The sequence below is a fragment of the Salmo salar genome, chromosome 17, assembly GCF_965601325.2.
Source record: "Salmo salar chromosome 17, fSalSal1, whole genome shotgun sequence".
Classification (NCBI taxonomy): domain Eukaryota; kingdom Metazoa; phylum Chordata; class Actinopteri; order Salmoniformes; family Salmonidae; genus Salmo; species Salmo salar.
In genome coordinates, this window is record NC_138307.1 from 22,659,718 (window position 1) to 22,687,500 (window position 27,783).

The 27,783-nt window shown below is 49.3% G+C and overlaps 1 protein-coding gene across 8 annotated transcripts in view; it reads left to right on the plus strand.

The window, feature by feature from the left end:
- The window catches only part of agap1 (ArfGAP with GTPase domain, ankyrin repeat and PH domain 1), a 318,347-nt gene that overhangs the window by 245,673 nt on the left and 44,891 nt on the right, over positions 1–27,783 (plus strand). For all 8 annotated transcript variants that reach the window (XM_082963618.1, XM_082963619.1, XM_082963617.1 and 5 more), the window contains one exon: positions 24,277–24,431. In XM_082963618.1, the coding sequence (XP_082819744.1) occupies positions 24,277–24,431 (155 nt within the window). The remainder of the gene's footprint in view (positions 1–24,276; positions 24,432–27,783) is intronic.

The window sequence follows — 27,783 nt, forward strand, 5'->3', positions numbered from 1 at the left end:
GCGCTGAAAGGCTGGTCATGGCTCACATCAAACCATCATCCCAGACACCATGGACCCATTCCAATTTGCATACCGCCCCAACAGATCCAGAGATGATGCAATCTCTAAACTCCACACTGTCCTTTCCCACCTGGACAAAAGGAACACCTACGTGAGAATGCTGTTCATTGACTACAGCTCAGTGTTCAACACCATAGTCCACTCCAAGCTCATCACTTAGCTAAGGACCCAAACACCTCCCTCTGCAACTGGATCCTGGATTTCCTGACGAACTTGAAGTTCCTTGTGTCCACATCACTAAGGAATTATCATGGTCCATGAAGAGGGCACAACAACGCCTCTTCCCCCTCAGGAGGCTGAAAAGATTTGGCATGGGCCCTCAGATCCTCAAAAGGTTCTACAAGCTGCACCATTGAGAGTATCTTGACTGGCTGCATCACCTCTTGGTATGGCAACTGCTTGGCAAGCGGTACCGATGCACCAAGTCTGGATCCAACAGGACCCTGAACAGCTTCGACCTACAAGCCATAAGACTGCTACATAGTTAGTCTGGGTAACTATTGGTTAACTATTTAACTATCTGCATTGACCATTTTTATACTAACTCTTTTGACTCATCACATACGCTGCTGTTACAGTTTATTATCATCCTGTTGCCTAGTCACTTTCTCTACCTATATGTACATATCTACCTCAATTACCTCATGCCCCTGCACATTGACTCCCTACTGGTACCCTGTGTATATAACCAACTTATCATTGGCTCGGTACTGGTACCCCGTGTATATGGCCAAGTAATCGTTACTCATTGTGGATTAATTCCTTGTGTTGTTACACACTTTATTCAAAAAATGTTTTAGGTGGAGCGTGCTTCCTTCACACCCCCAACCCAGCACGCTTTTCCCGAAGGCTGAGCATTGTGAGACGCTCCCCCAGCCAGCCGGCCTCTGTGCAGCCCCATTCGTCAGCGGGGCACTTAAGTGAAATATTATAAATAATCCACCGTATTGAAATCTTTTATCAGCTGTGGCACTTTCATTATTCAATAAGCGATTAGTAACAGTCTCCCAATTTAGCCATTAAGCACCACGCGACAGCGTGGGGCCTCTCTACGCCTGTCACACCACGACCCAGATGAAGTATCAGCCTGTCACACACACCCGTTATTCATGAGGTGAGGGGCCGGGGCGGGCCTCCCTCTGCTCCACACTGGTCCGTCCGCACCCTCACCGCTCCTTCTCCTTTAGCCCAGGTAGGGCCACCGTAAGGTTATACGTCACTCTGACTATCTCTCCATGTCTCTCTCTCTCTCCATGTCTCTCTCTCTCTCCATGTCTCTCTCTCTCTCCATGTCTCTCTCTCTCTCTCTCTCCATGTCTCTCTCTCTCTCTCTCTCTCTCCATGTCTCTCTCTCTCTCTCCATGTCTCTCTCTCTCTCCTCTCTCCATGTCTCTCTCTCTCTCCTCTCTCCATGTCTCTCTCTCTCTCCTCTCTCCATGTCTCTCTCCTTGGTGTCTCTCTCCTCCGTGTCTCTCTCTCTCCTCTCTCCATGTCTCTCTCTCTCTCCTCTCTCCATGTCTCTCTCCTTGGTGTCTCTCTCCTCTCCCTCTCATCTCTCCATGTCTCTCTCCTTGGTGTCTCTCTCCTCTCCCTCTCATCTCTCTCTCCTCCATGTCTCTCTCTCTCTCCTCTCTCCATGTCTCTCTCTCTCTCCTCTCTCCATGTCTCTCTCCTTGGTGTCTCTCTCCTCTCCCTCTCATCTCTCTCTCCTCCATGTCTCTCTCTCTCCTCTCTCCATGTCTCTCTCCTTGGTGTCTCTCTCCTCTCCCTCTCATCTCTCTCTCCTCCATGTCTCTCTCTCTCTCTCTCCATGTCTCTCTCTCTTGTCTCTCTTTCATCTATCTTGTCTCTCTTTCATCTCTCCTGGTCTCTTTCCTCTCTTGTCTCTCTCTTTCCTCTCTCTCTTTCATCTATCTGGTCTCTCCATTTCCATGTCGCTCTCTCTGTTTTCTATTTCTCTTCTGTTTTCTTTCTCCTTCAGATGTTAGTAAATTTACTTTAAAAAATCTACAATTGTGTTAATTGTCTGATATTACATTATACTCACCATGCTTTTCATGTGTGCGTGTGCATGCACACTCGTGTGTGTGTGTGTGTGCACGCTCGTCTGTGTGAACTGAAAGGGATACTTCAGGATGGGATACTGAAAGGGATACTTCAGTTAGCGCAATGCCTGGAAGTCTATGGTATCTACTAGCATGCTAGCAGTTACCATAGACTTCCAGTCATTGCGCTAACGCTAGTTAGCAACGTCCTTCAAACTGCACGCAGGCACCTAAAAATGGTATCCACGATTTCATCGGACTCTGGGGAAGTAGATAAAGGGCTTCATTGCCAACATCCTGAAGTATCCCTTTAAGGTTGTGAGGAAACAGGTTTCCTACATGGCTAAAACAGGGGATCCTTTTATTTTTAATGAAAAGCTACTTGCTCTTTCCCTCCCTCCCTCTCTCCTCCCTCTCCCTAAAACAAAGACTCTATTCATCCTCTTCCTTTCTTCCTGCCACTGAGCCAGACCCCCCCCCCCCCCCCCCCACATGCTTGACACGTGGAGACCCCCTAATCTCTACCCCTCCATCCCTCTCCTCCCCCCTTTCCTCTCTTTCACAGCCACCTGCATCAGGTGTATCACTCCTTCTCTGTGTGCTCCGTTGATCACAGCCCCACAATTAACTGTCTCTCTGTAAGAGCACCTCGTTAGTTCGTTACCCCTGGTTACATACACTACAGCACGGGGTCCGGCTCCTCGCTGCGCGGGACCTTTGAAACGGGATCTGACCGCGAGCCTGCTGGAGATACCAAAGTTGGCCCTCAGATGGGAGACAGGGGACATGAAAGCGCCCTTTGGCCCCTTTGAGATGGGAGGTGGAGATGGGGCCTCACACAGCGCAGCAGACCAGCTGCAGATCCCTCCCTCCTGGAGTGAGAAAGAGGCATTCCTGGAGAGGAGATGGATGTTAGTCAGGACAAAACGCTCTCTATGATCTGGTATGGGATCAGAGGATCAGGTGGTTAGATAGCAGACTGGGTGATTGGGGGATTCATTCCACACAGGTTGTTAAAGAGAGCAGAAGTGGGTGGGGTCTGGGTTGTGACTGAAGCGTCTTGATGCATCTATCATTTAGCCCTAAGAGGGTAGGTGGGTCTGCTGAAACGCTTTGGCCATTTCCCTAAAATGGAAGATAATTAAGGTCACTTTGTAGCCATAGAGGTACAGCAGGTGTGACACCAAAGGTCAACTTGTTAAAGGTCCCAGGTGGTCTTTCCCAAGCAGAAGACCATCATTCGTTGGATGTACAAAGGACCCGAAGTACAGAGAACCCAAATATTTGAGAGGTCACACCCACTGCAGTGTGTGGATGCAGATGTAAATTACTTGAACATATATTAGGGTATTTCTTTGTGATTGCTCCAGATTCCTGTGTGGGGGAAAATAGCACCTTGAAGGACAATAAGGCCGAGGCTCGTACAAGCAGTCTAACATTTAAACCTCACACACCCATTACCAGAATGTTCCCTTTTCCTATGCTGTAGTGGGGGACCGGTGAATAAATGTACTTTCTCTTCTGGTATCGTTGTGTAGCAAATGTTCTTCGTAGCCTCGGGGGATGTTGGGAAAATAACAGTATCGTCGGTGGGGGCTGTGAGGGTTCAGGGGCGAGACGCGAGGGGAATAAGTGTGTATTTAGAGTGGTGTATGTACCTCATTATAAAAGGTGAAAGCAGAAGTCACATAGTCTAGGACCTGAACACCTTCAGTGGGGGAGAGAAACATTTTACCCCTCTGATAACCTTTTCTTAGCTTGGATTTGTTTTACATCTATTTTTTAAACCAGTTCTGTTCGACTTGTTCTATATATTTTTTGAGTTTCCATTCTGTGCACATGCCACTGCCAGGTTGTCATGGTAAATTAGAAGTCTCTGTGAATGATAAGGCAGTACTGTTCAGCATCAACTGTTCCTGTGTTGCTTCTACTGCTGACTTATGATTTGTCACTGCAACTCACCTTAGCCCCTCCCACACAAGTCCATGCCCAGCCCATGACTCCTCCCACTTTAGTGCTGCTGGTTGATTACACCTGACTCCTCCCCCTCTATTGCTGCTGGTTAATTACACCTGACTCCTCCCCCTCTATTGCTGCTGGTTAATTACACCTGACTCCTCCCCCTCTATTGCTGCTGGTTAATTACACCTGACTCCTCCCCCTCTAGTGCTGCTGGTTGATTACACCTGACTCCTCCCCCTCTAGTGCTGCTGGTTAATTACACCTGACTCCTCCCCCTCTAGTGCTGCTGGTTGATTACACCTGACTCCTCCCGCCTCTAGTGCTGCTGGTTGATTACACCTGACTCCTCCCCCTCTAGTGCTGCTGGTTGATTACACCTGACTCCTCCCCCTCTAGTGTTGCTGGTTGATTACACCTGACTCCTCCCCCTCTAGTGTTGCTGGTTGATTACACCTGACTCCTCCCCCTCTAGTGCTGCTGGTTGATTACACCTGACTCCTCCCCCTCTAGTGTTGCTGGTTGATTACACCTGACTCCTCCCCCTCTAGGATTGCTGGTTGATTACACCTGACTCCTCCCCCTCTAGTGTTGCTGGTTGATTACACCTGACTCCTCCCCCTCTAGTGCTGCTGGTTGATTACACCTGACTCCTCCCCCTCTAGTGCTGCTGGTTGATTACACCTGACTCCTCCCCCTCTAGTGCTGCTGGTTGATTACACCTGACTCCTCCCCCTCTAGTGCTGCTGGTTGATTACACCTGACTCCTCCCCCTCTAGTGCTGCTGGTTGATTACACCTGACTCCTCCCCCTCTAGTGTTGCTGGTTGATTACACCTGACTCCTCCCCCTCTAGTGCTGCTGGTTGATTACACCTGACTCCTCCCCCTCTAGTGTTGCTGGTTGATTACACCTGACTCCTCCCCCTCTAGTGCTGCTGGTTGATTACACCTGACTCCTCCCCCTCTAGTGCTGCTGGTTGATTACACCTGACTCCTCCCCCTCTAGTGCTGCTGGTTGATTACACCTGACTCCTCCCCCTCTAGTGCTGCTGGTTGATTACACCTGACTCCTCCCCCTCTAGTGCTGCTGGTTGATTACACCTGACTCCTCCCCCTCTAGTGTTGCTGGTTGATTACACCTGACTCCTCCCCCTCTAGTGTTGCTGGTTGATTACACCTGACTCCTCCCCCTCTAGTGCTGCTGGTTGATTACACCTGACTCCTCCCCCTCTAGTGCTGCTGGTTGATTACACCTGACTCCTCCCCCTCTAGTGTTGCTGGTTGATTACACCTGACTCCTCCCCCTCTAGTGCTGCTGGTTGATTACACCTGACTCCTCCCCCTCTAGTGTTGCTGGTTGATTACACCTGACTCCTCCCCCTCTAGTGCTGCTGGTTGATTACACCTGACTCCTCCCCCTCTAGTGCTGCTGGTTGATTACACCTGACTCCTCCCCCTCTAGTGCTGCTGGTTGATTACACCTGACTCCTCCCCCTCTAGTGCTGCTGGTTGATTACACCTGACTCCTCCCCCTCTAGTGTTGCTGGTTGATTACACCTGACTCCTCCCCCACTCGTGTTGCTGGTTGATTACACCTGACTCCTCCCCCTCTAGTGCTGCTGGTTGATTACACCTGACGCCTCCCCCTCTAGTGCTGCTGGTTGATTACACCTGACGCCTCCCCCTCTAGTGCTGCTGGTTGATTACACCTGACGCCTCCCCCTCTAGTGCTGCTGGTTGATTACACCTGACTCCTCCCCCTCTAGTGTTGCTGGTTGATTACACCTGACTCCTCCCCCTCTAGTGCTGCTGGTTGATTACACCTGACTCCTCCCCCTCTAGTGTTGCTGGTTGATTACACCTGACTCCTCCCCCTCTAGTGCTGCTGGTTGATTACACCTGACTCCTCCCCCTCTAGTGTTGCTGGTTGATTACACCTGACTCCTCCCCCTCTAGTGCTGCTGGTTGATTACACCTGACTCCTCCCCCTCTAGTGCTGCTGGTTGATTACACCTGACTCCTCCCCCTCTAGTGTTGCTGGTTGATTACACCTGACTCCTCCCCCTCTAGTGCTGCTGGTTGATTACACCTGACTCCTCCCCCTCTAGTGTTGCTGGTTGATTACACCTGACTCCTCCCCCTCTAGTGTTGCTGGTTGATTACACCTGACTCCTCCCCCTCTAGTGTTGCTGGTTGATTACACCTGACTCCTCCCCCTCTAGTGTTGCTGGTTGATTACACCTGACTCCTCCCCCTCTAGTGTTGTTGGTTGATTACACCTGACTCCTCCCCCTCTAGTGCTGCTGGTTGATTACACCTTTTTTAGTCTTTATATTTGTGTTGTCTTCATTCTTCTACGCTGTCCTCTTCTCTCCATCTCTCCTCCTGCCGCCCGTCGGGACGCAGCCAAACATCAAGCGTGGAAACTTAACCGTGTTGGTAGTCTGCGTAACATATACAGTAACAGCAACTGGGAAGGTAACTAACTAACTAACTGGTTAACCCACCATGATGGAGAGAGTATCAGCAACTGTGAAGGTAACTAACTAACTGACTGGTTAACCCACCATGATGGAGAGAGTATCAGCAACTGGGAGGGTAACTAACTAACTGACTGGTTAACCCACCATGATGGAGAGAGTAACAGCAACTGGGAGGGTAACTAACTAACTGACTGGTTAACCCACCATGATGGAGAGAGTATCAGCAACTGGGAAGGTAACTAACTAACTGACTGGTTAACCCACCATGATGGAGAGAGTATCAGCAACTGGGAGGGTAACTAACTAACTGACTGGTTAACCCACCATGATGGAGAGAGTATCAGCAACTGGGAAGGTAACTAACTAACTGACTGGTTAACCCACCATGATGGAGAGAGTAACAGCAACTGGGAGGGTAACTAACTAACTGACTGGTTAACCCACCATGATGGAGAGAGTATCAGCAACTGGGAATGTAACTAACTAACTGACTGGTTAACCCACCATGATGGAGAGAGTATCAGCAACTGGGAGGGTAACTAACTGACTGACTGGTTAACCCACCATGATGGAGAGAGTAACAGCAACTGGGAAGGTAACTAACTAACTGACTGGTTAACCCACCATGATGGAGAGAGTAACAGCAACTGGGAAGGTAACTAACTAACTGACTGGTTAACCCACCATGATGGAGAGAGTAACAGCAACTGGGAAGGTAACTAACTAACTGACTGGTTAACCCACCATGATGGAGAGAGTATCAGCAACTGGGAGGGTAACTAACTGACTGACTGGTTAACCCACCATGATGGAGAGAGTAACAGCAACTGGGAGGGTAACTAACTAACTGACTGGTTAACCTACCATGATGGAGAGAGTAACAGCAACTGGGAGGGTAACTAACTAACTGACTGGTTAACCCACCATGATGGAGAGAGTATCAGCAACTGGGAGGGTAACTAACTAACTGACTGGTTAACCCACCATGATGGAGAGAGTAACAGCAACTGGGAGGGTAACTAACTGACTGACTGGTTAACCCACCATGATGGAGAGAGTATCAGCAACTGGGAAGGTAACTAACTAACTGACTGGTTAACCCACCATGATGGAGAGAGTATCAGCAACTGGGAGGGTAACTAACTGACTGACTGGTTAACCCACCATGATGGAGAGAGTAACAGCAACTGGGAGGGTAACTAACTAACTGACTGGTTAACCTACCATGATGGAGAGAGTAACAGCAACTGGGAGGGTAACTAACTAACTGACTGGTTAACCTACCATGATGGAGAGAGTATCAGCAACTGGGAAGGTAACTAACTAACTGACTGGTTAACCCACCATGATGGAGAGAGTATCAGCAACTGGGAGGGTAACTAACTGACTGACTGGTTAACCCACCATGATGGAGAGAGTAACAGCAACTGGGAGGGTAACTAACTAACTGACTGGTTAACCTACCATGATGGAGAGAGTAACAGCAACTGGGAGGGTAACTAACTAACTGACTGGTTAACCCACCATGATGGAGAGAGTATCAGCAACTGGGAGGGTAACTAACTAACTGACTGGTTAACCCACCATGATGGAGAGAGTAACAGCAACTGGGAGGGTAACTAACTAACTGACTGGTTAACCTACCATGATGGAGAGAGTATCAGCAACTGGGAGGGTAACTAACTAACTGACTGGTTAACCTACCATGATGGAGAGAGTAACAGCAACTGGGAGGGTAACTAACTAACTGACTGGTTAACCCACCATGATGGAGAGAGTAACAGCAACTGGGAGGGTAACTAACTGACTGACTGGTTAACCCACCATGATGGAGAGAGTATCAGCAACTGGGAGGGTAACTAACTAACTGACTGGTTAACCCACCATGATGGAGAGAGTAACAGCAACTGGGAGGGTAACTAACTGACTGACTGGTTAACCTACCATGATGGAGAGAGTATCAGCAACTGGGAGGGTAACTAACTAACTGACTGGTTAACCCACCATGATGGAGAGAGTAACAGCAACTGTGAAGGTAACTAACTAACTGACTGGTTAACCCACCATGATGGAGAGAGTATCAGCAACTGGGAAGGTAACTAACTAACTGACTGGTTAACCCACCATGATGGAGAGAGTAACAGCAACTGGGAAGGTAACTAACTAACTGACTGGTTAACCTACCATGATGGAGAGAGTATCAGCAACTGGGAGGGTAACTAACTAACTGACTGGTTAACCTACCATGATGGAGAGAGTATCAGCAACTGGGAGGGTAACTAACTAACTGACTGGTTAACCCACCATGATGGAGAGAGTATCAGCAACTGGGAAGGTAACTAACTAACTGACTGGTTAACCTACCATGATGGAGAGAGTATCAGCAACTGGGAAGGTAACTAACTAACTGACTGGTTAACCCACCATGATGGAGAGAGTATCAGCAACTGGGAAGGTAACTAACTAACTGACTGGTTAACCTACCATGAGGGAGAGAGTATCAGCAACTGGGAGGGTAACTAACTAACTGACTGGTTAACCTACCATGATGGAGAGAGTATCAGCAACTGGGAGGGTAACTAACTAACTGACTGGTTAACCTACCATGATGGAGAGAGTATCAGCAACTGGGAAGGTAACTAACTAACTGACTGGTTAACCCACCATGATGGAGAGAGTATCAGCAACTGGGAAGGTAACTAACTAACTGACTGGTTAACCCACCATGATGGAGAGAGTATCAGCAACTGGGAAGGTAACTAACTAACTGACTGGTTAACCCACCATGATGGAGAGAGTATCAGCAACTGGGAAGGTAACTAACTAACTGACTGGTTAACCCACCATGATGGAGAGAGTAACAGCAACTGGGAAGGTAACTAACTAACTGACTGGTTAACCCACCATGATGGAGAGAGTATCAGCAACTGGGAGGGTAACTAACTAACTGACTGGTTAACCCACCATGATGGAGAGAGTATCAGCAACTGGGAGGGTAACTAACTAACTGACTGGTTAACCCACCATGATGGAGAGAGTATCAGCAACTGGGAAGGTAACTAACTAACTGACTGGTTAACCCACCATGATGGAGAGAGTATCAGCAACTGGGAGGGTAACTAACTAACTGACTGGTTAACCCACCATGATGGAGAGAGTATCAGCAACTGGGAAGGTAACTAACTAACTGACTGGTTAACCCACCATGAGGGAGAGAATTCACACACCCAAGATGGCAGCCTTCCACTCCACGATGTCCACCTGTCTCCATCTTTGCCCTTTGACCTGTCTCAGTGGACATGTTTGCGCCTCATGTCCATGTGTACTTTCCTCTGTCCCTCCCGTCCCCCTCTCACTGCCAAGTCAGACACCTTAGACACACAGAGCATCCTGGGGCATGCGCTCTCTCTGGTGTCATGGACGTCACTGTGTGTGTGTGTGTGTGTGTGTGTGTGTGTGTGTGGTGCCTTGTGACTTTTCCCCCCCTGTGCTTCGGCAATCCAACTTAACTGGTGGCTCATGGTTTTTACTGTATGTGATGGACAGCATCAGGCATCATAATCAACAGCAGGAAGAGTTCCCTATATTCCATTGCCCCCCCCCCCCCCCCCCTTATATGATGTACTTGTTCAATAAGAAATAAATATTTATTTCTTGAGACGTGAACAGTTGCTGCACTATTTTCCAGGTTGTTAATGCTGTAAAATGGTGGTAATACTGTAGGGAGTAATGACCTGTTTCACCAAGCAATACTGTGTGCATTGACATTTAAGGCTTTTAATTTCTGTTTCCTGAGCCTCACCCCCCCCTCCTTCCCCCTCTCCTTTTTCCAGACGCATCCTCCCCCCTCACTGCAGCCCCCAGACCCACCCCAACCCCACATACACCCTCTCTCTCTGGGTACTCTTGCCGGGCCTGGTCCTGAGTCCTGGTCCTGAGTCCTGGTCCATCCACATGTGTAGTGCAGCCTCTCCTCTGTACTGCCTGGAATTGGTGAAGGGTCTATATTATATTTGGGTGTGTATTGTTGTGCTGTTAAAGATTGGCCGTGTCAGAGTTCACAAATTGCCCCGACGACAGCGCCACTCTCTCTCTCGCTCTCCCCTGTAGCGGGGCGACAGAGAATGCGAGTGTGTGTCCCTGCGTGTGTGCCTGAAAGAGTATATCAAATAAAGGCTGATGTGTATTTCACGTCGGTGTGCGTCTGAGTGCCCATTTCCCTTTGAGAAGTCTCAGGTTAACAGATAGCTTATGTTGTGATACTCATATCAAATCTAACCAAGGGCCTTCTCACACTGCTGGACAGGTTTCAATTCAGGCTGTGGTATATCAGAGACGTATAGAAGACAGACAGACAGACAGACAGGCTATGGTATATCAGAGACGTATAGAAGACAGACAGACAGACAGGCTATGGTATATCAGAGACGTATAGAAGACAGACAGACAGACAGGCTGTGGTATATCAGAGACGTATAGAAGACAGACAGACAGACAGACAGGCTATGGTATATCAGAGACGTATAGAAGACAGACAGACAGACAGGCTGTGGTATATCAGAGACGTATAGAAGACAGACAGACAGACAGGCTATGGTATATCAGAGACGTATAGAAGACAGACAGACAGACAGGCTATGGTATATCAGAGACGTATAGGAGACAGACAGACAGACAGACACAGGCTGCGGTATATCAGAGACGTATTGGAGACAGACAGACAGGCTGCGGTATATCAGAGACGTATAGGAGACAGACAGACAGGCTGCGGTATATCAGAGACGTATAGGAGACAGACAGACAGGCTGTGGTATATCAGAGACGTATAGGAGACAGACAGACAGACACAGGCTGCGGTATATCAGACGTATAGGAGACAGACAGACAGACACAGGCTGCGGTATATCAGTGTCACGGGCGGATAGAACAATTGAAGGATGAGTCAAGCGCAGGAGACTGAGGTCAGTTGGAACAAACGTGATTTAATATATCCAAGGGCAAAATCCATATAAGGCTGGGATCACAACAGTCAAAAGACTAGAGGGAAGCTCCACTCGAAAAGACAGATGGGGCGCAGCCCGGCAACCCTAATGCCTAGACAATAAGTAGTAAAACAACTACGTATAAACAATACAACCCCTACCACACGTAACAATGAACAATCCCGCACGAATCCTAACTAAACACAGACAAACTAAATACCCCCCCACTAATGACAAACACGAAACAGGTGCAATCAAAAAACAGACATAACTAACAGACACTGAAACAGATCGGTGGCAGCTAGTAGGCCGGCGACGACGACCGCCGAGCACCGCCCGACCGAGGAGAGGCGCCACCTTCTGTGGACGTTGTGACAGTACCCCTCCCCTGGCCCGCGCCGACGCCGGCCTTGGGGACGACCCGGAGGGCGAGGCGCTGGGCGATCCGGGCGGAGGCTGTGGAAACTCCGCAACATGGCTGGATCCAGAATGTCCCTCGCCGGGACCCAGCACCTCTCCTCCGGACCGTACCCCTCCCAGTCCATGAGGTACTGCAGGCCCCCTACCCGACGTCGGGAGTCCAAGATGGCCCGGACTGTGTAAGCCGGGGCCCCCCCCCCCCCCCGATGTCCAGGGGGGGCGGGGGGACCTCCCGCACCTCAGCGTCCTGCAGCGGACCAGCTACCACCGGCCTGAGGAGAGACACATGAAACGAGGGGTTAATGCGGTAATATGTAGGAAGTTGTAACCTATAACACACCTCGTTTATTCTCCTCAGGACTTTGAATGGCCCCACAAATCGCGGACCCAGCTTCCGGAGGGGCAGGTTCCGGGTCGAGAGCCAGACTCTATCCCCTGGGTTAAACACGGGGCCTCACTGCGGTGGCGGTCAGCGCTCTCCTTGTGTCGTTCTCCAGCCCTCTTTATACACTCCTGAACAGCATTCCAGGTCTCCCTTGAGCGCTGGACCCATTCCTCCACCGCAGGAGCCTCTGTCTGGCTCTGTTGCCATGGTACCAGGACCGGCTGATAACCTAACACAACCTGGAAGGGTGACAGGTTAGTAGAGGAGTGGCGCTGAGAGTTCTAGGCCATCTCGGTCCAGGGCACGAACCGTGCCCACTCCCCTGGCCGGTCCTGGCAATAAGACCGCAGAAACCTGCCTACATCCTGGTTAATGCGCTCTACCTGCCCATTACTCTCGGGTTGGAAACCTGAGGTCAGGCTGACCGAGACCCCAGCCTCTCCATAAACGACCTCCACACCCTGGACGTAAACTGGGGACTCCGATCAGATACGATGTCCTCGGGCACCCAGTAGTGCCGGAAGACGTGGGTGAATAGGGCCTCCGCGGTCTGTAGGGCCGTAGGAAGACCGGGCAACGGGAGCAGACGGCAGGACTTCGAGAACCGATCCACAACAACCAGGATCGTAGTATTCCCCTGAGATGGCGGGAGATCCGTGAGGAAATCCACCGAGCGGTGAGACCAAGGTCGCTGTGGAACGGGGAGGGGTTGTAATTTCCCTCGACGCAGGTGCCTAGGAGCCTTGCACTGGGCGCACACCGAACAGGAAGAGACATAGTGTCTTACGTCCTCAACCAAGGTGGGCCACCAGTACTTCCCCTTCAGGCCTCGCACTGTCCGTTCCACCCCAGGATGACCCGAGGAGCGTAGAGTGTGGGCCCATCGGATCAGACGATCGCGAACACCAAGCGGAACGAACTTCAGACCCGCGGGACATTGTGGAGTGGGTTCTGACCGACCCGCCCGCTCGATGTCCGCATCCACCTCCCATACCACCGGTGCCACTAGACAGGAAGCAGGGAGTATGGGAGTGGGATCGATGGTCCGCTCCTCGGTGTCGTAGAGACGCGACAGTGCGTCGGCCTTCCGGTTCCGAGAACCCAGAATGTATGAAAGGGTAAACTGGAACCTCGTAAAGAACATGGCCCACCTGGCTTGACGAGGATTAAGTCTCCTCGCTGCCCGGATGTACTCCAGGTTACGCTGGTCGGTCCAGATGAGAAAAGGGTGACATGCCCCCTCAAGCCAATGTCTCCACACTGTCAAAGCCTTGACCACGGCTAACAACTCCCTGTCCCCCACATCATAGTTGCGCTCCGCCGGGCTCAGCTTCTTAGAAAAGAATGCGCAGGGGTGGAGCATCAGAGGAGCGCCCGAACGCTGCGAAAGAACTGTTCCTACCCCAGCCTCGGACGCGTCCACCTCCACTAGGAATGGCAATGAGGGATCCGGATGCGCCAGCACCGGAGCGTCGGTAAACAGAACCTTCAGACGACGGAAGGCTCTGTCCGCCTCTGCCGACCACCGCAATCGCACCGGACCCCCCTTCATCAGTGAGGTAATGGGAGCTGCCACCTGACCAAAACCCTGGATAAACCTCAGGTAATAATTGGCGAACCCCAAGAACCGCTGCACCTCCTTCACCGTGGTAGGGGTCGGCCATTTACGCACAGCCGTAACGCAGTCACATTCCATCACCACCCCTGTGGTGGAAATGCAATATCCCAGAAAAGAGACGGCTTGTTTGGAGAACTCACATTTCTCAGCCTTGATGTATAGGTTATGCTCCAGCAGCCGCCCAAGCACTTTACGCACCAGAGCCACATGCGCGGCGCGTGTGGCGGAGTAGATCAAGATGTCATCGATGTACACCACCACACCCTGTCCAAGCATGTCTCTGAGAACCTCGTCCACAAAGGATTGGAAGATGGCGGGAGCATTTTTTAACCCATACGGCATGACGAGGTACTCATAATGGCCAGATGTGGTACTAAATGCGGTTTTCCACTCGTCTCCATCTCGGATACGCACCAGGTTATATGCGCTCCTGAGATCTAGTTTGGTGAAGAAGCGCGCCCCGTGAAATGACTCCACGGCCGTAACAATGAGAGGTAGTGGGTAACTGAACCCCACTGTGATAGAATTTAGACCTCTATAGTCAATGCACGGGCGCAGGCCTCCCTCCTTCTTCTTCACAAAAAAAAACTTGAGGAGACGGGTGATTTAGATGGCCGAATGTATCCCTGTCTCAAGGACTCAGTGACGTATGTCTCCATAGCCACTGTCTCCTCCTGAGACAGAGGATACACGTGACTTTTAGGAAGGGCCGCGCCAGCCTGGAGGTTTATCACACAATCCCCCTGTCGATGGGGTGGTAATTGAGTCGCCTTCGTTTTACTGAAGGCGATAGCCAAATCGGCATATTCAGAGGGAATATGCACAGTAGAGACTTGGTCTGGACTCTCCACCGTGGTTGCACCGATGGAAACTCCTATACACCTACCTGAGCACTCCCTCGACCACCCCTTAAGAGCCCTCTGCCCCCATGAAATCTGAGGGTTGTGAGAGGCTAGCCAGGGAAGTCCCAGTACCACCGGAAATGCCGGGGAATCAATAAGGAACAGGCTGATACGTTCTTCATGACCCCCCCGCGTCACCTTGACCAGTGGCACTGTTACCTCCCTCACTTGGCCAGACCCTAGTGGTCGACTATCTAAAGCGTGCACGGAGAAGGGTTGTTCCAGTTTAACCAGGGGAATCCCTAACTTATCAGCAACCCTACGGTCCATAAAACTCCCAGCTGCGCCTGAATCGACTAGTGCCTTATACTGGGAGTGAGGGGAAAACCCAGGGGAAAAAAACAGAGAAGTACATGTGGTCGACAGGGGGCTCTGGGTGTGGCTGGTGCTGACTCACCTGGGGGGTCGATGTAGTGCTCTGCCTGCCATCTGAATTCCCAGGAGAACCTCTCCAGCACCGGTCCGCAGTGTGTCCTCTACGGCCACAGCGGGTGCAGGAGAGGCCCCCCCCCCTCCGGTCCTCCTAGCAGCAGCCCCTCCTAGCTCCATGGGCGTTGGAGCAGGAGGGATGGGAGGTGGAATGAATAGGCCCCGATCGGAACGTCCCCGGGCAGCCAGCAGGTTGTCCAGCCTGATGGACAAATCAATCAACTGGTCCAGGGTGGTGGTATGGTCCCGGCAAGCCAGCTCCCGGCGGACGTCCTCACGTAGACTACACCTGTAGTGGTCAATCAGGGCCCGCTCATTCCACCCCGATCCGGCGGCTAGAGTCCGGAACTCCAGGGCAAAGTCCTGAGCGCTCCTCGTCTCCTGCCTCAGATGAAATAATCGCTCACCCGCCGCCTTGCCCTCTGGGGGATGATCGAATACCGCCCGGAAGCGGCGAGCGAACTCTGGGTAGTCGTCCTTAGCTGAGTCTGGGCCCTCCCAGACGGCGTTGGCCCATTCCAGAGCTCTACCCGTGAGGCACGAGATGAGGACGCTCACCCTCTCTTCATCGGAGGGAGAGGGCCGGACGGTCGCCAGGTACAGGTCCAACTGTAGCAAAAACCCCTTGCACCCAGCGGCCGTCCCATCGAACTCCCTGGGAGCCATGATCCGGATCCCGCCTGTACTGGGTTCGGTGGGTGTCGGTAGGGGCGCAGGGTGATGACTTGGTCCTGGTGGGGGTGAAGGAGCGATTCGCTCCCAGCTCTCCAAACGGGCCAGTACCTGGTCCATGGCCGAGCCCAGTCGGTGGAGGAGGCTGGCATGTTGGGAGACTTGTTCCTCCATAGATGGTGTTTCGGCTCCTGCTGACTCCATATTTTGGTGCGGGATTCTGTCACGGGCGGATAGAACAATTGAAGGATGAGTCAAGCGCAGGAGACTGAGGTCCGTTGGAACAAACGTGATTTAATATATCCAAGGGCAAAATCCATATAAGGCTGGGATCACAACAGTCAAAAGACTAGAGGGAAGCTCCACTCGAAAAGACAGACGGGGCGCAGCCCGGCAACCCTAATGCCTAGACAATAAGTAGTAAAACAACTACGTATAAACAATACAACCCCTACCACACGAAACAATGAACAATCCTGCACGAATCCTAACTAAACACAGACAAACTAAATACCCCCCCACTAATGACAAACACGAAACAGGTGCAATCAAAAAACAGACATAACTAACAGACACTGAAACAGATCGGTGGCAGCTAGTAGGCCGGTGACGACGACCGCCGAGCACCGCCCGACCGAGGAGAGGCGCCACCTTCTGTGGACGTTGTGACAATCAGAGACGTATAGGAGACAGACAGACAGACAGACACAGGCTGTGGTATATCAGAGACGTATAGGAGACACAGACAGACAGACACAGGCTGTGGTATATCAGAGACATAAAGGAGACAGACAGACAGACACAGGCTGCGGTATATCAGAGACGTATAGGAGACAGACAGACAGGCTGTGGTATATCAGAGACGTATAGAAGACAGACAGACAGACAGACAGACACAGGCTGTGGTATATCAGAGACGTATAGGAGACAGACAGACAGACAGGCTGCGGTATATCAGAGACGTATAGGAGACAGACAGACAGACAGGCTGCGGTATATCAGAGACGTATAGGAGACACAGACAGACACAGGCTGCGGTATATCAGAGCAGTGTAGGAGACAGACAGGCTGTGGTATATCAAGGCGGTATAGGAGACAGGCAGGCTGTGATATATCAAGGCAGTATAAGAGACAGACAGGCTGTGGTATATCAGGGCAGTGTAGAAGGCAGACAGACAGGATGTGGTATATCAGGGCAGTATAGGAGACAGACAGGCTGTGATATATCAGGGCAGTGTAGAAGGCAGACAGACAGGATGTGGTATATCAGGGCAGTATTGGAGACAGGCAGGCTGTGATATATCAAGGCTGTGATATATCAGGGCAGTATAAGAGAGAGACAGGCTGTGGTATATCAGGGCAGTATAGCAGACAGACAGGCTGTGGTATATCAAGGCAGTATAAGAGAGAGACAGGCTGTGGTATATCAGGGCAGTATAGGAGACAGACAGGCTGTGATATATCAAGGCAGTATAAGAGAGAGACAGGCTGTGGTATATCAGGGCAGTATAGGAGACAGACAGGCTGTGATATATAAAGGCAGTATAGGAGACAGACAGGCTGTGATATATCAAGGCAGTATAGGAGACAGACAGGCTGTGGTTTATCAGGGCAGTGTAGAAGGCAGACAGACAGGATGTGGTATATCAGGGCAGTATAGGAGACAGACAGGCTGTGATATATCAAGGCAGTATAGGAGACAGACAGGCTGTGATATATCAAGGCAGTATAGGAGACAGACAGGCTGTGGTTTATCAGGGCAGTGTAGAAGGCAGACAGACAGGATGTGGTATATCAGGGCAGTATAGGAGACAGACAGGATGTGGTATATCAGGGCAGTATAGGAGACAGACAGGATGTGGTATATCAGGGCAGTGTAGGAGACAGACAGGATGTGATATATCAGGGCAGTGTAGGAGACAGACAGGATGTGGTATATCAGGGCAGTGTAGGAGACAGACAGACAGGATGTGGTATATCAGGGCAGTGTAGGAGACAGACAGGATGTGATATATCAGGGCAGTGTAGGAGACAGACAGTAAGTGGTATATCAGGGCAGTATAGGAGACAGACAGACAGGATGTGGTATATCAGGGCAGTGTAGGAGACAGACAGACAGGATGTCGTATATCGGGGCAGTGTAGGAGACAGACAGACAGGATGTGGTATATCAGGGCAGTGTAGGAGACAGACAGGATGTGGTATATCAGGGCAGTGTAGGAGACAGACAGACAGGATGTGATATATCAGGGCAGTGTAGGAGACAGACAGATAGGATGTGGTATATCAGGGCACTATAGGAGACAAACAGACAGGATGTGGTATATCAGGGCAGTATAGGAGACAGACAGACAGGATGTGGTATATCAGGGCAGTATAGGAGACAGACGGACAGGATGTGGTATATCAGGGCAGTGTAGGAGACAGACAGACAGGATGTGATATATCAGGGCAGTGTAGGAGACAGACAGATAGGATGTGGTATATCAGGGCAGTATAGGAGACAAACAGACAGGATGTGGTATATCAGGGCAGTATAGGAGACAGACAGACAGGATGTGGTATATCAGGGCAGTATAGGAGACAGACGGACAGGATGTGGTATATCAGGGCAGTATAGGAGACAGTCTGAGGCAGCCTCTCATGACTCAGTGGGCCTCCCAAGTAATGGCCACCTCATTTCAGGGTTTGCAGAGGAAAATTGGGGGTGGGAGTGTTAGAAAGGGGGGGTTACACAATTGCACAGCCTAATGCCCTTTCATTTTTATTTTGAAATTCATTAATCGACTTGAGGAGGGGGAGGAGCGATGGGGGTTGGAACAGCATTAATTTATGCCTCGGCTAGCTGGGCTCGACTTTCTGCATTGTTGGTTTCCATAATTGTCAAACAACCACCCCCTCTCTCCCCCTCTGCAGAGAAAAGCAGGAACATTTAATTATGATGAGAACATTGTTCCTGACCCCACAGGGCTTGTCAGCGTTTGAGGGGTGGGGCCCAATCTAGGACGAGACAAAATCACAGTCCCAGGAGCTCTCTTACACAAATAGGGAGAGACACATCAGATAGGCCTCTTTAGGGACAGTATTTGACCTCTGAGATGCATCCTATAGGCCTCTTTAGGGACAGTATTTGACCTCTGAGATGCATCCTATAGGCCTCTTTAGGGACAGTATTTGACCTCTGCAGAAATACTTTAGGTCTTGAACTGTAGCTATGTCTCTAAGATGAAAATAAGCTTTAAGGTTGTAGGACGAGATGGATGAGGTTATTTCAGGTGAATCATGTAGTCTGAAGACAGTGAGACAGGCCTGCAACATCTTCAGTCTCTTTACCCATGCAGGAAGTTAAAGGCTCTTCAGGTTTCTAACTTATTTAGCCACAGGGCCTATCCTCCCATCCTTAGACAGGCAGAGAGAGATGTAAGGAGACAAAGGCCTTTCATTGTGGGTCTGAACACTCTGAAGCCAGAAGAGAACTTCAGCTTCACTGGTCTCTGAGAGGAAGCCAATTAGCTAAATGAGTGAGTGAGGAAAAGGAGGAGAGGAGTAAATGGTTTGGCTCCTCCAGCCTGTCTCTCTCGCTCTCTCTCTCTCTCTCTCTCTGGCCGTTCTCCCTTTTCTCGGCTGATTAAACTTGTAATCTTCTCCCAGGGAGGTGATCAGACCTCCACTCCCAGACAGAACACATCACAAAGCTGTCAGTGATTACTAGTCTATTCTAACTGGTTGACTAGTGCTGGAATGTATTATTTGAAGTATATAGGTTTCATTCACTCCAGAGCCATAAGCTGTTAACGCAGCTACCACCAATGTAGCCAGCTTCCGCTGATGACAAGTCAGTCACTACAAGACCGTGGCGCTGCTACCCACACCGGTTCCTCAGGTAGTCCTATTGAGAAGCCCTCTGATTAGCACATGCTGGAGGGCTGATGAGGGGTGAGGAGGGGGCTGATTGGCTCCTCATTATGTAATTGGGCCCCCTGTCCCTTCTCATTGGAGTAAATTGTAAACGGAACCAGGTTGGTGTCTGATCTCCCTCATCAGAGGGTCTCTTGTTAGAACCAGCTGTGCTCTTCCTCCTTCCCACCCTGCCATGTTCCTCCACTTCACCTCTTCTTCAATCCCTCCTTTTGTTCTTAACAGCTTCCAAATGTGACCCCGCAAATGAGACACACAATGTCAGGGCTTTGACGTTAACTGTGAAAGCCTGCGTCACTCTCTCTAAAACAGAGTGGCCCCATTTAGCCTATGGTGGGTGAGGTTTGGGTAGCAGACCCATGTGTTCCCCTCTGGGGGGGTTGTGATTGTAATGACTGGCCTTTATTCTGGACCACTGATAGCTAAGGGTCCAGGGGTGGCCACTGGGGGCCACAGGGCCTGTAATTGGGGGGATATCCTGGCCGGAGGGGGATGGATGTGGAGGGGTTCCAGAGGTCACTAGGATCTGTGGTAGAGCTGACAGACTGTTCTGATCTGTTCCACTGAAAAGGCTTTTGACTAGATGGAATACAGCTACAGACAGTAACTTTTGTAGCAGGTTAGGAGAATTAACGTAGCATGTTAGGAGAACTAACGTAGCAGGTTAGGAGAACTAACGTAGCAGGTTAGGAGAACTAACGTAGCAGGTGAAGAGAACTAACGTAGCAGGTTAGGAGAACTAACGTAGCAGGTTAGGAGAATTAACGTAGCAGGTTAGGAGAACTAACGTAGCAGGTTAGGAGAATTAACGTAGCAGGTTAGGAGAACTAACGTAGCAGGTTAGGAGAACTAACGTAGCAGGTGAAGAGAACTAACGTAGCAGGTTAGGAGAACTAACGTAGCAGGTTAGGAGAACTAACGTAGCAGGTGAAGAGAACTAACGTAGCAGGTGAAGAGAACTAACGTAGCAGGTGAAGAGAACTAACGTAGCAGGTTAGGAGAACTAACGTAGCATGTTAGGAGAACTAACGTAGCAGGTTAGGAGAACTAACGTAGCAGGTGAAGAGAACTGACGTAGCAGGTTAGGAGAACTAACGTAGCAGGTTAGGAGAATTAACGTAGCAGGTTAGGAGAACTAACGTAGCAGGTTAGGAGAACTAACGTAGCAGGTTAGGAGAACTAACGTAGCAGGTGAAGAGAACTAACGTAGCAGGTTAGGAGAATTAACGTAGCAGGTTAGGAGAATTAACGTAGCAGGTTAGGAGAACTAACGTAGCAGGTTAGGAGAATTAACGTAGCCGGTTAGGAGAACTAACGTAGCAGGTTAGGAGAACTAACGTAGCAGGTGAAGAGAATTAACGTAGCAGGTGAAGAGAATTAACGTAGCAGGTTAGGAGAATTAACGTAGCAGGTTAGGAGAACTAACGTAGCAGGTTAGGAGAACTAACGTAGCAGGTTAGGAGAACTAACGTAGCAGGTTAGGAGAACTAACGTAGCAGGTTAGGAGAACTAACGTAGCAGGTGAGGAGAACTAACGTAGCAGGTGAAGAGAACTAACGTAGCAGGTGAAGAGAACTAACGTAGCAGGTTAGGAGAACTAACGTAGCAGGTTAGGAGAACTAACGTAGCAGGTTAGGAGAACTAACGTAGCAGGTTAGGAGAACTAACGTAGCAGGTGAGGAGAACTAACGTAGCAGGTGAGGAGAACTAACGTAGCAGGTGAGGAGAATTAACGTAGCAGGTTAGGAGAATTAACGTAGCAGGTTAGGAGAACTAACGTAGCAGGTTAGGAGAACTAACGTAGCAGGTGAGGAGTACTAACGTAGCAGGTGAGGAGCACTAACGTAGCAGGTGAGGAGAACTTACTCAGCAGGTGAGGAGCACTAACGTAGCAGGTGAGGAGCACTAACGTAGCAGGTGAGGAGCACTAACGTAGCAGGTGAGGAGAACTAACGTAGCAGGTGAGGAGAACTAACGTAGCAGGTGAGGAGAACTAACGTAGCAGCTGAGGAGAACTTACTCAGCAGCTGAGGAGAACTTACTCAGCAGCTGAGGAGAACTTACTCAGCAGGTGAGGAGAACTAACGTAGCAGGTGAGGAGAACTAACGTAGCAGGTGAGGAGAACTAACGTACCAGGTGAGGAGAACTAACGTAGCAGGTGAGGAGAACTTACTGGCACAGTGGCATTGTCATGCTGGAGGGACATGTCAGGATGAGCCTGCAGGAAGGGTACCACATGAGGGAGGAGGATGTCTTCCCTGTAACGCACAGCGTTGAGATTGCCTGCAATGACAACAAGCTCAGTCCGATGATGCTGTGACACACCGCCCCAGACCATGACGGACCCTCCACCTCCAAATCGATCCCGCTCCAGAGTACAGGCCTCTGTGTAACGCTCCTTCCTTCGACGATAAACACGAATCCAACCATCACCCCTGGTGAGATTAAACCGCGACTCGTCAGTGAAGAGCACATTTTTGCCAGTCCTGTCTGGTCCAGCGACGGTGGGTTTGTGCCGATAGGCGACGAAGTTGCTGGTGATGTCTGGTGAGGACCTACCTTAACGCAGGTCTACAAGCCCTCAGTCCAGCCTCTCTCAGCTTATTGAGGACAGTCTGAGCACTGATGGAGCGATTGTGCGTTCCTGGTGTAACTTGGACAGTTGTTGTTGCCATCCTGTACCTGTCCCGCAGGTGTGATGTTCGGATGTACCGATCCTGTGCAGTTGTTGTTACACGTGGTCTGCCACTGCGAGGACGATCAGCTGTCCGTCCTGTCTCCCTGTAGCGCTGTCTTAGGCGTCTCACAATACAGACATTGTAATTTATTGCCCTGGCCACATCTGCAGTCCTCATGCCTCCTTGCAGCATGCCTAAGATACGTTCGCGCAGATGAGCAGGGACCCTAGGCATCTTTCTTTTGGTGTTTTTCAGAGTCAGTAGAAAGGCTTCTTTAAATCAAATTTCAAATCAAATTTATTTATATAGCCCTTCGTACATCAGCTGATATCTCAAAGTGCTGTACAGAAACCCAGCCTAAAACCCCAAACAGCAAGCAATGCATGTGAAAGAAGCACGGTGGCTAGGAAAAACTCCCTAGGAAAAACTCCCTAGAAAGGCCAAAAACCTAGGAAGAAACCTAGAGAGGAACCAGGCTATGAGGGGTGGCCAGTCCTCTTCTGGCTGTGCAGGGTGGATATTATAACAGAACATGGTCAAGATGTTAAAATGTTCATAAATGACCAGCATGGTCAAATAATAATAATCATACTAGTTGTCGAGGGTGCAACAAGCACGTCCGTGAACAGGTCAGGGTTCCATAGCCGCAGGCAGAACAGTTGAAACTGGAGCAGCAGCACGGCCAGGTGGACTGGGGACAGCAAGGAGTCATCATGCCAGGTAGTCCTGAGGCATGGTCCTAGGGCTCAGGTCCTCCGAGAGAAAGACAGAAAGAGAGAATTAGAGAGAGCATATTTAAATTCACACAGGACACCGGATAAGACAAGAGAAATACTCCAGATGTAACAGACTGACCCTAGCCCCCCGACACATAAACTACTGCAGCATAAATACTGGAGGCTGAGACAGGAGGGATCAGAAGACACTGTGGCCCCATCCGATGATACCCCCGGACAGGGCCAAACAGGCAGGATATAACCCCACCCACTTTGCCAAAGCACAGCCCCCACACCACTAGAGGGATGTCTCCAACCACCAACTTACCGTCCTAAGACAAGGCCGAGTATAGCCCACAACGATCTCCGCCATGGCACAACCCAAGGGGGGGGCGCCAACCCAGACAGGAAGACCACGTCAGTGACTCAACCGACTCAAGTGACGCACCCCTCCCATGGACGGCATGGAAGAACACCAGTAAGCCAGTGACTCAGCCCCTGTAATAGGGTTAGAGGCAGAGAATCCCAGTGGAAAGAGGGGAACCGGCAAGGCAGAGACAGCAAGGGCGGTTCGTTGCTCCAGCCTTTCCGTTCACCTTCACACTCCTGGGCCAGACCACAAACAGTGTCCTAAGTTTTCATAACTGTGACCTTAATTGCCTACCGTCTGTAAGCTGTTAGTGTCTTAACAACTAATTGTTTGTGGTTCATTGAACAAGCATGGGAAACAGTGTTTAAACCCTTTACAATGAAGACTATTTGGATTTTTATGAATTATCTTTGAAAGACAGGGTCCTGAAAAAGGGACGTTTCTGTTTTGGCTGAGTGTGTGTGTGTGTGTGTGTGTGTGTGTGTGTGTGTGTGTGTGTGTGTGTGTGTGTGTGTGTGTGTGTGTGTGTGTGTGTGTGTGTGTGTGTGTGTGTGTGTGTGTGTGTGTGTAGCAGTGCATGAGATGTGTGTATGCCACCAACCCTAAAAGTGACCCTCCCTTTCTCTCTGTCCTCCAGAACAAGAGGAGAACTTTGAGTTGACCATTGTGTCTTTGACGGGCCAGACGTGGCACTTTGAGGCCACCTCATACGAGGAGAGAGACGCCTGGGTCCAGGCCATCGAGAGCCAAATCCTAGCCAGCCTGCAGTCTTGTGAGAGCAGCAAGGCCAAGGTACCGTTACACTACTATTACACTACGGTTACAATACTAATACAATACTACAATATTACAATGTTGTTACAGTACTGCTACAGTACTATTACAATACTGTTAGAGTACTGTTACACTACCACTGTATACCACACTATTACAATACTGTTACAGTACTATTACATTGCTGTTACAGTACTATTACAATACCCTACCACACTATTACAATACTATACCACAATATTACAATATATACCACACTGTTACAATACTATACCACACTATTACAGTACTATTACAATACTGTTAGATTACTGTTACACTACTATACCACACTTTTACACTACTATACAACTCTGTTACACTACTATACCACACTGTTACACTACTATACAACTCTGTTACACTACTATACCACACTGTTACACTACTATACCACACTGTTACACTACTATACCACACTGTTACACTACTATACCACACTGTTACACTACTATACCACACTGTTACACTTCTATACCACACTATTACACTACTATACCACACTATTACACTACTATACCACGCTGTTACACTACCACGCTGTTACACCACTATACCACGCTGTTACACTACTATACCATGCTGTTACACTACTATACCACACTGTTACACTACCATACCACACTGTTACACTACTATACCACACTGTTACACTACCGTACCACGCTGTTACACTACAATACCACGCTGTTACACTACTATACCACGCTGTTACACTACTATACCACGCTGTTACACTACTATACCACGCTGTTACACTACTATACCACGCTGTTACACTACTATACCACGCTGTTACACTACTATACCACACTGTTACACTACTATACCACGCTGTTACACTACTATACCACGCCGTTACACTACTATAATACCACGCTGTTACACTACTACTATACCACGCTGTTACACTACTACTATACCACGCTGTTACACTACTACTATACCACGCTGTTACACTACTACTATACCACACTGTTACACTACTATACCACACTGTTACACTACTATACCACACTGTTACACTACCACGCTGTTACACTACTATACCACGCTGTTACACTACTATACCACGCTGTTACACTACTATACCACGCTGTTACACTACTATACCACGCTGTTACACTACTATACCACGCTGTTACACTATTATACCACGCTGTTACACTACTATACCACGCTGTTACACTACTACTATACCACGCTGTTACACTACTACTATACCACGCTGTTACACTACTACTATACCACGCTGTTACACTACTACTATACCACGCTGTTACACTACTATACCACGCTGTTACACTACTACTATACCACGCTGTTACACTACTACTATACCACGCTGTTACACTACTACTATACCACGCTGTTACACTACTATACCACGCTGTTACACTACTATACCACGCTGTTACACTACTATACCACGCTGTTACACTACTATACAACGCTGTTACAGTTATATTAAATCAAATTCAATTTTTCACATGCACCGAATACAACAGGTGTATACTTTACCTTGAATGCTTCCTTTTCCCAACAACCCATTTCATATATATATACTGTATTGTATTCTATACTACACCACTGACTGTTAAACAGACATCTCCAGCACATCAGAGGCTGCTGCCTATTGACATAGATTAGGACTCATTGGCCACTTTAAGGAAATTAAACACAAGCCACTTGAATATTGTCTCCATATCTTGTATTTTATTCTATACTATGCCACTGTATCTTAGTCCAATGCCGCTCTGACATATATGTATACATTCTTAATCCATTCCTTTCTTAGATTTACGTGTATTGTGGGTATATGTTGTGAAACTGTTAGATATGACAGCTCTGTTGGAGCTAGAAACACAAGCATTTCACTACACTCACAATAACATCTGCTAAACACGTGTAAGTGATAAATAACATTTTATTTGACTATACATCCATGCAACTCAAGTGTTTTAATAGGAACGGTTGGGATTAGCATTGTATACACAGTCTCCTATAGGCCTATACACACACACACACACACTCTCCTATAGGCCTATACACACACTCTCCTATAGGCCTATTCACACACACACTCTCTCCTATAGGCCTATACACACACACACACACACTCTCCTATAGGCCTATTCACACACACTCTCCTATAGGCCTATACACACACACACACACACACACACACACACTCTCCTATAGGCCTATACACACACTCTCCTATAGGCCTATTCACACACACACACACTCTCCTATAGGCCTATACACACACACACACACTCTCCTATAGGCCTATACACACACACACACACACACACACTCTCCTATAGGCCTATTCACACACTCTCCTATAGGCCTATTCACACACACACACTCTCCTATAGGCCTATACACACACACACACTCTCCTATAGGCCTATTCACACACACACACACACTCTCCTATAGGCCTATACACACACACACACACACACACACTCTCCTATAGGCCTATTCACACACACACACACACTCTCCTATAGGCCTATTCACACACACACACTCTCCTATAGGCCTATACACACACACACACTCTCCTATAGGCCTATATACACACACACACACTCTCCTATAGGCCTATACACACACACACACACTCTCCTATAGGCCTATACACACACACACACACTCTCCTATAGGCCTATACACACACTCTCCTATAGGCCTATTCACACACACACACACTCTCCTATAGGCCTATACACACACACACACACTCTCCTATAGGCCTATACACACACACACACTCTCCTATAGGCCTATACACACACACACACACTCTCCTATAGGCCTATACACACACACACACTCTCCTATAGGCCTATTCACACACACACACACTCTCCTATAGGCCTATACACACACACACTCTCTCCTATAGGCCTATACACACACACACACACACTCTCCTATAGGCCTATACACACACACACACACACTCTCCTATAGGCCTATTCACACACACACACTCTCCTATAGGCCTATACACACACACACACTCTCCTATAGGCCTATACACACACACACACTCTCCTATAGGCCTATACACACACACACACTCTCCTATAGGCCTATACACACACACACACACTCTCCTATAGGCCTATACACACACACACACACTCTCCTATAGGCCTATACACACACACACTCTCCTATAGGCCTATACACACACTCTCCTATAGGCCTATTCACACACACACACTCTCCTATAGGCCTATTCACACACACACACACTCTCCTATAGGCCTATACACACACACACACACTCTCCTATAGGCCTATACACACA